General features: G+C 30.7%; 1 protein-coding gene across 1 annotated transcript; it reads right to left on the bottom strand.

The window, feature by feature from the left end:
• Positions 1 to 391: 391 nt before the first annotated feature.
• On the bottom strand, positions 392 to 6,039 carry LOC133203320 (proline-rich transmembrane protein 1-like). The gene is made up of 4 exons (XM_061339128.1): positions 5,973 to 6,039; positions 3,243 to 3,445; positions 3,020 to 3,151; positions 392 to 985 (listed from the first exon to the last, which is right to left on the bottom strand). The coding sequence occupies exons 1-4, from the start codon at positions 5,995 to 5,997 to the stop codon at positions 827 to 829; spliced, it is 519 nt and encodes a 172-aa protein (XP_061195112.1). The 5' UTR covers positions 5,998 to 6,039; the 3' UTR covers positions 392 to 826.
• Between the last annotated feature and the right edge of the window lie 3,165 nt (positions 6,040 to 9,204).

The raw sequence follows: 9,204 nt of genomic DNA, 5'->3' as shown, positions 1-9,204 counted from the left end.
AATACTCCCTAGCCATTGGCATCAATCATATTTGGGTTCTTTCCCATATAAAAAGGATTCGCGTATTATCTTAAGTTCTTTTAGTAAATTTGAAAAATATTGAAAACAAGGAAAAAACGGGTACGGCATTTACAAAAACATGTATAAAGATAATTCAAGTATAACTGCATCTAATATTTCGAGTTACGAATTCAAGTTCTAGAAAGAACATATTAAAATTATTTTTTGAACACAGACAGGAAAGGAGATGAGATATTTGTTTTTTTCTTTAAAAATGTTAGAAAAATCCAAGTGAATATATGCATGTTAATCATGATTTATCAATAACAAAAAAAAAAAAAAAAAAAAAAAAAAAAAAAGTGAAATGTACTATTTTACCAAAGTCAGCGAATTCAGATATATTACACAGAGTATATTTTTAAGGACAACAATCTTAATACATGTACAATAACAAATGATCTAGCAATGCATAATATTCGAAGTTATAGAACATATTGAATGGCTTGTTTCAATAGAATGAACACATACAATGATAAGATATTAAATTAACGTATAATGTTGGAGAATAAGGAACATTACAGACTAGATATATGTATTCAGATGTACATAAAAAAGTAATCTTTTGTGTGAATAATTCACACAGACACATAACAGTATAAGCATCTTGATAACAGTTTCATTTGAAACAGAAAAACAATCCTCTGAATATAAATTCACAATAAATAATTTCACAGTCCAGTTGTAAAACAAATTCATTTAAATTCATCAAATTCCACTATGTACTTGTTGATAAAGTCTTTAATGACTAAAAACTGTCCGATACTTTTCAATGACGCGAGTAATTAGAATAAACAATTGTTCGCAAAATTGCAGAAAGTATCATGATGAAAATTCCTATAACAACGGAAGTGACGACAAGACTACGTGCGCGTCTTGACTGCGCTTGCGCTTCCACCTCATCTCCCTCTACTGCTGCAGCGTTAGCCTGAATAACGTAAAGACATATATTAGAAAATCTATGACATTTTTATACATGTACGTTAATTTTATAAACTTCTAACCGTCAAAACCCTGGGTTGAGTTCCCTTTTTATCAGTTTATCGTTGATCAAGAAACGCAAATTCTAATTTATATAAGTTGCGATTTCCTGAGCCGCAGCTTAAGTCTTATGATGATTTTGTTGAATACAAAGTCGCCTTCAAAAATAAAATAAACTTCAAGTGAAAGACGAGGGGTCTACAAATGTACATGCACATATGACTAGTCCTGTCAATCTAGAGAAAATGTAAAACCGTCTCAAACTAATTTCGACAGATTGTTTTTTTTTACATTTGCAACATAAAAGAAGTAAAAAGTCTATGAAAATCTATTGAAAGGTATGCATTATTCCGGCATATTTGAATATAAAAACCTAAGGGAATTGCTATAGAAAAAAATGATAATTATAAAAAGTCATACAATGTTTTATTGAGGTAATCAGAAGAAAATTCCAATTTTTGTTATTGTGTAATGTGATTTAATTAATTTTAATATAGGTTTACAGATAATTATGTTACATCTGTAATATGAATTTGCAATGGATGCTTTGAATCTAACTTCATACTTTAATAAAAAGAAACACTGACGTTAAAAAGAAATCTGAATATTTCTTTTTGATCTCTGTGTTCACTATAAATTAAAATATGCTAACATAAACAAAAAAAGGAAAACAGTATAAAGCAGATGAAAAATTAAATAAAAGAACTTCTGTGTGATTTTCACGAGGCCAATTTTATGCTCTTACCGAACCTTTCTTCTAAACCTTACGAACGAAACCAAGCGAGAACAAGTAAGCTTAAATTATTATACACGTTTTACTCTTCTGTAAAAGGAATGCTCAAAGTAATGAAGGAGAGTCAGTTAAAATTACTGACTGCACAGGAACGAGAAAGCATTTTACCAAACCCTGGTATACATTGTTGATAAGTCAACGCATTGCACGTATTATTTTTTGTCAAAATACTACATGTATTAAAGTGAAGGGTGTATCCATTCCAATACAGTTAATAATAAAAAAAAATGCACTTTTATCCTTTGGAATGCAACCATTAGTTTTATTCTAATACTAATACGTAGATATGCTATACATTACTGTGAAAAACGTCACACAATTCATGCATATATATATATAGTATCGTTTACAGTGTAGTCAAATTCTGTATATGTAAATGTTTAAAAAAAAAAAAAAACTTTCGTCGAGAAAGTTGGATTTTTTTTTTTTTTTTTTTTTTTTTTTTTTTTTTTTTTTTTTTGCTTCACAAATATTTTTTATGTATGTAGTCAGTTATTACCCTCCCTCATGTCCATTACTACATTAATGTATTAAATGCGCTCTGTACTTTAAAGAGAAAAAATCCAAAAAAAAAAATGACTCGTCTTAAAAATATAGAATAAAATTATGTATAATTTTTATCTGTCGATTCTTCAAATACATTAAAAAGTCCCGCACGACCCATGAAATATTAAACCAAATTGTAAACAGCAAATATATATATATTGTAGAATGAATAGCTACAGAATGTACACTTGATAATTTATTTTTTAATTGTGTTGTAGTTTTGGCAAGTTAACTGATAGAGAGAATTTAAATAAAAACAACAACAATAATGTGAACCCAGAGTTGCTTCGAAGATTGATGTAACTTTATAGTGCTAGATCGCTATACGAATATATAAAACTTGAAGGTCGTTTATCTTCATTCTGTTTCATTTGGTTTCAATTTTGGTTTCGTTTCATTTCATTTGGTTTCGTCTCGTTTTATTTCGTTAGGTTTCGAATTAAACTCGTTTCATTTTGTTTCGATTTCGTTTTTCACTTTGCAGGTACCCGCCAAAGAAACTCCGGTTAACTACATTGATATTGTACAATTACACAAATATCTCCTAGGTTTTCATTGACTGATAATCTTTCAATTATATAAAAACGGTACTTCCTACATAAGTACTTAAAACACTAAACATCACAGTATATTATCAATTACCTTACAAGCAGCAAATATTGCAAAAATTCCTGTTGGCCAAAAACAGCACAAACAAGAGAGAATAGCCGGCACTGTCCAGTCCTGTCTGACTGGCCGTGATGTCACAATGGTAGCAGAACAAGGCTGATTGACCTGATAAGGAATCAAAGATGCAGGTAAAGATACTGGCATATCATCATACAGTGTAGTTCTGATATTTTTTTAAATAAAAATAACGTCTTACCACAACATTGTGAGTTAATCCTTGTGGCGCACCCGGCACGTGTTGATATGGATACGGACCAGCAGAATTACCCTTTGGTGGATATTGGTAGCCAGGATACTGTCCCTGAACGCCACCTTGTGGCTGAAAGTGGTTATACTGGTTCTCTTGTGAAAACAAAGGCTGGGAACTAGGACTGGTTACTTCGTCGTACGAAGGGGGAGCTAATAACGAAAAAATATAATTTTTATCGATGTTGCAAAATTACTATAAAACTCTTATAGTCCTCCAACAAGAGTCCCATAGGTTTAGAAACTTTAACGTTCATCTTTAAATAACAGAAGAGACAAAAAAAATAGAAGCATGAATAGGTTCACCAGTTGGCAGAGTTCGTTGTTCCTGTATAACTCATAATAAGCATAAAAGGAATCTTACTCATTAACTATACCAGATTAAAAAAATCAAATAAAGCTATTAATTTGGCCTACTTTTGGGTTATACTAAAACTTATTCCAAGTTACCTCAACTTACAAGTCTTGGTAAACGCAGGTACTTGCAATTCCTGACTTTTGATTTAATGTGGTCACAAATTGAACTGGGATCATACTATTTTTTCAGCTGTCAGTCTTTCATATTTGAAGATGTATCAAAGAACAATTTTAGGGGATTTTAGGGCTCATATTATCTGCAGTGCTTGGTAACAAAAAATTGAGAGTGTGCGTCTTACAGTCACAAAATCCAAAAGAAGGTCACTTAGTTATTTTTTTTTCTTTGATTTCAAAAAATAAATCAACTTACAAGGCTGGGAATTTTAAGCAGAATAGTTTGCAATAGATATAGAGCTCTAAACGTATACAAGAAATTCATAAATTACCGGTAGGTGACCGTAATCTACTTTTGGGTTGACATAGCGCTGGATAACAAATGAACGAACTTTCAGGGTTTGATGAACACCCTGATGAACCTAAAGCCGAATTGAAGTTAAGATGTTCAGCAGAAAACTTTTGACAATTAAGAAAAATAAAGAAAGTGAAAGTATTTCATCGTTACGAACTTTAAGTAGATACTTGACAAGGACTTACGATGCATCAAATAAGGTTAAATGACCCAAGATATCAATTTATTTTAAAATGATGTACAACTATGAGAGGAATTCCTGATCAATTAAATACATGTTTTTGCCTATTTTTATCTTGTCACAACCTAATTCCATTTACTGACACAGTTTGTTAAACCTAGGTTTCAAAGTGTCTGAGACAAGTTTCTAAAACGAAGCCATAAAATTCCAGCAGTGATCACTGTATTATATTTTTCGGCTGACACACCCAAGAGTCGGCATACAAGGATCACTAGGCAAGGATTGATTTTAAAAAAAGGCATAATTCATGTGAATCATATCCTTGATATACAATTGTCAGTAAATCATTGAACAAGTGACTGTTTAGAGAAAAACTTACGTCCATGTCATCAGCCTTTGGATTCCTTTTCTAAATGCATATCAATAGGCCTCAACAGAAACTCTCTTTTTTTATTTTGATGATACTAGAGTACTAGAATTTCTGCTGTCCACAATAAATTACAGAAAAAATTGACGATGGATGGCCATTATTTAGAAAATAAATAAAGGCACTATAATATTAATGGGTTTTTTTTCAAAATTAAATGTGTTCATCTAAGTGTTTACAAGGGTACACGAACAGGATCTATCATTACTGTGATATTTAATTCATTTTTTTGCTGCAGAAAAGATATGTTTGTTAAAGTTATGCATGATTTCTTCTCAAAAATTGTATTTTAACATTTGATATTCGAAATCCTATTATCCCAATGCAATGGCAATCAAAAATGTGTGACTGTTTCTATATTCGAATAAACAATCAAATTGTCGTGTACTCATTATATAAATTTCTAATTCAATAATTAGTAATCGACATTTGTAGTGATGAAAAAGTACAAGATTTTAAATGTTCACATTCATTTTAATTACTGTTTTGTTACTTAGTTATTCTTGCTGCGGTTTGTTATAATTTTTATGAAAGCTTTCTAATCCTTAATTTGTTTAGCAAAATATCTAACATTCCACGAGAACCATTTTGAATTCATCAAATTATCAATTGGCGTTAAACAGAGGTAATCCCATTAGGTAATTTTCGCACCTTGACCACGACAAGGATTTACGGGTGATTTTTATAACAATGCTGTTTATCTGACATGTTAATTCAATTGTTCATCTATAGAATGTCACCCTTTTATTGTTCTGTACTCATATGAATTTCTTATTCAATAATTAGTAAACGACATTATTGTAGGTTGGAACGATAATTTCAAATAAGCTCGATCTATCGATCCATCTCGAAGATGACCTCGACAATATTTCATTCATCAGTATAGTATGGGGTTAATCAATATTCCCAGAACATTCTACAATACTCTAGTTATCATGGCAGAAAATGTGTTATAAATAAGACATGGCTTGTTGCAATGCACTTGTGAAGTCTTAAGATAAATGCCAACGGAAAATAAAGTGAAATTTTGCAGTCATGACAATAATTTTGCATGCCGAAAACCATTTTTTTAATGTTCAGTGAATTACAGGGTTCATTGAAACCACGTGTGTATAATTATAATACTCAGGTTTTGTTTACATCTTAGATTTTGATACAGACAAAAAGTTATACAAGGAACAATAGAATACAGAGAGTTAAATTCCCAAAAATATACAATATTAAAAAATAATATGTGCATACTTACGCCCTCTTTTATCCTCCGAAGACATATTGGAATTGTTCAATACGCAATAACCATCACCAGCGTACGGAAGTATTGAATGATCAGCCGAAACTGCGCACGCAATATTGAATTCCTGCTGTGGAGGAAGCAATCTAATTAAGACTTCTTAGATCCGCGCCATATACATTTTCAGAATGTGGGAAATAAGCTATAAACAAACTATCGTCTGAAAATTTTAATATAAAAAAATTCTCTCTCTTTCTCTCTTTCACTGCAACTGTACTTCTCCGTTACGTGGTGAAGGAAAGTTTTTGTCAGTTATGTTTTGAAAAAATAATGGTGAAATTATTCTCAATAGAAGTAAATCATTTATACACTTCAATCTTTTATTTATGTTTCCAATCGGGCAAATTAAAAGGATGGGGTTTGAAATTGGAGGGGGTTCCGGGATAGGACGCAAACTTTTAAAGAGTTTAAATATATCATGAATTCAATAAAACGCATATACAAACTCATGAAATACAATAATCCTGCTAGGAGTACATATAAATTTATTATAAACAAGATTTTCAACGGCATCTGACAAGTCACAGAATTAAAGAGGAGGCGCAAACTTTGCCACATGTATCAACCGCAACTGTTCATGTACATGAGCTGGAAAATCTACAACGCACAGAATTTAGAACAGGAAAGTGATTTTCTTCTGGTTATCTTGTATTTAACGGAAGTGATTTTTTTCCTTGTGAACATACGTTTTAAAAACTGTACTAGCTTTCGTTTTATATCTGATAATTTTGATGAAATGGTGATAAACTGTTTAAAATACAAGTGTGACAAGGAATTCATTCAAATGATTTGATTTATTAGAATTCCTTTCAGGTCTGTTTATTAATAAGTTTTAACCTCTGAACCAATCTCAAATCCATAGTCTTCATGTCAAAATCACTAGTCTTCATCTCAAAATTAAATCGAGAAATTTTGTAATGCATCAATTAGATATAGCTTTAAAGGAAAATTGAAATCAAATTTAAAAATTAGTTCTTTTTTTTTTTTTTTTTTTTTTTTTTTTTTTTTTTTTTGTCTTAGCAGAAATAATCATGAATTATTGACCATTGAATTGTTAATCCATTCTTTTCTTTCATTATAAAATGTACTTAAAAATTAATATTACAAAGATGCTTGAGTTCCTCATTGACAATATCTATGAAGACCAGATCTTCCCACAATCTGTTGGAATTTCGATTGGCACTCAGTGTACCCCTTTATTAGTCGACCTGTTTTATATTTCTATGAACATAATCTACATGTATGCAAAAACTACTACATAAAAAAGGAAAACTTTTTCAATGACCTTCAGTTCGATATTAGATATAACGACAACGTTTTATAATTTTATTTTATTTTATTTTATTTTATGCTCTGAGTTCGATCAAGTTATAAAAAAGGAGGCAAGCCTCTGACGAATAAGTAGATTTTAAAATGATTTCAACAACCCCCTATAATGTCAGCCTACTGTTGGGTCTTATTTTGTCTTATGTTTGAAACCAGTTTTATGGCATTGCTTTTATACTGAATTTGAACTACAGAGTACTCTCTATACCTGGTAACACAGTGTTCACGACGGGTGTAATTACGATTCACGATTTACCGTAACATTTTATATCCCACTAGTTTCCAATTGTGCAAAATAAGCTTTTTCAAATTGTTTGAGGGGAGTTTGAACAATGAACTCATCTCTAATTGCGTCCTCAGGTATACGTGTCAACAGGATCCATCCTCAACATAAACATATCCTGGTCCATACGACTTCTACATTTAAATGTTTTCCTAACAATACTGAGATTTTTCCTTATGATAGAATTCTTTCTCTTCCTTCTCACTGAACTTATATTTGACCTATAAAGTTTCAGTTTATTTTAATTAGATGAAACCTTAGACTCCCAGACCATAAACTGAGAATTCTTTTGTCATCTTGGTATATGCAACTAGAATCAAAGAATGAAGTATGGTTTCTAATAAAAATGATTTTCTACTTCAGCAAATGTGTGTAAATATTAAGCTCTGTAATACATGAAATTTATTGGGAAGTAACCACACCGCATTTTAAATCCACACTTCACACAGACATTTAAATGCATTACATATATGGTTGTATTCTGTAAGTCATAAGGTTTCAGATTTTCTATAACTCTTAAGAAAACTCTTACCACGTCTTTGTTTTGACAAATTCCTTGTCAGACTCACAGATATATACCTTTAAGTATTTCGTGTAATATTTGAAACTTTCATCTTATTAAGAATAAAATTGTTACATAAAAGATAATTCGCGGTGTTATTTAAATAATGAATAAAGGCACAATTCTATCTCTCTGATCAAAAGATTTTTATGCACTAGTCATTCATTTCCTCAGAAGTTTGTAAATATTAAAGAATAAGTAACAAAAAAATGTTTATTTCTTATTTACATAACTGAGCCATTGTTGTCCCATCCAAATCAGATAGACTTGTTTTTATGATTTTTATTATAAAACTACATGTATGTTGTTGTCCGGTGAAAAAAAACTTACGAAAGTGATTAACATTGTAAGAGTAATTTCTCTTTTTATGTTGTAAAGTATTTTTCAATTCAAGATACTTACAGTGAAAATAATTGTATATCTATCAGTAATATTCTTTTGTTGTATTGTAATGTGATCATGTTAGCTTCAGAACAATATGACATTCATAAGAATGCTGCATGACATATATATAGAAAAAGCTGTAGTTCCTTCTTCTCATTTACGCAGCGAAACCAGATATTGTAAATATCTGTTGAGAAGAAAATGGTGAAAAAACATTGAAATTTAAAAAAAAAAATTGCTTCATATATAAAAAATTTGATTTTTAAAACATTTTTAAGTATACATTTTCCCTGACATTTTCATAGCTTCTTTCTTAATAGCTTCTGTTAACTATTATATTTTCTTTGTCGCTTATTGAGTTCCAGGGAAGAAATAACATTTAGTTCGGAAAAAACCTAATGCATGATAAGATGGAATTACATACTTTTTATATTCTACATATTATACAGTTATTGACTGGGCATGAGGGCACAATATGATTTGTTGGACCTGAAGGTGATAATGTTGCCTGAGGCCTCAGGCTAAGGGCAACATTTTCACCTTCAGGTCCAACAAATCATATGTTGCCCGAATCCAAGTCTATAACTGTTTTGTTGTACACTTCACTTAACGAGGTTCGCTCCTGAGCTTTT

This window comes from Saccostrea echinata, unplaced genomic scaffold (assembly GCF_033153115.1).
Source record: "Saccostrea echinata isolate AGI-Se365-2 ecotype Australia unplaced genomic scaffold, CSIRO_AGI_Sech_v1 ptg000050l, whole genome shotgun sequence".
NCBI classification, from domain to species: Eukaryota; Metazoa; Mollusca; class Bivalvia; order Ostreida; family Ostreidae; genus Saccostrea; species Saccostrea echinata.
This window is presented reverse-complemented; position numbering and strand designations above follow the sequence as displayed.

Excerpts from the sequence above, each read along its gene's own strand:
- LOC133203320 (XM_061339128.1), bottom strand. The coding sequence starts at position 5,997 with ATGTCTTCGGAGGATAAAAGAGGGC. Across the intron at positions 3,446-5,972 it reads TTCGGAGGATAAAAGAGGGC|CTCCCCCTTCGTACGACGAA; the intron begins GTAAGTATGCAC and ends TTTCGTTATTAG. Across the intron at positions 3,152-3,242 it reads GATTAACTCACAATGTTGTG|GTCAATCAGCCTTGTTCTGC; the intron begins GTAAGACGTTAT and ends ATTCCTTATCAG.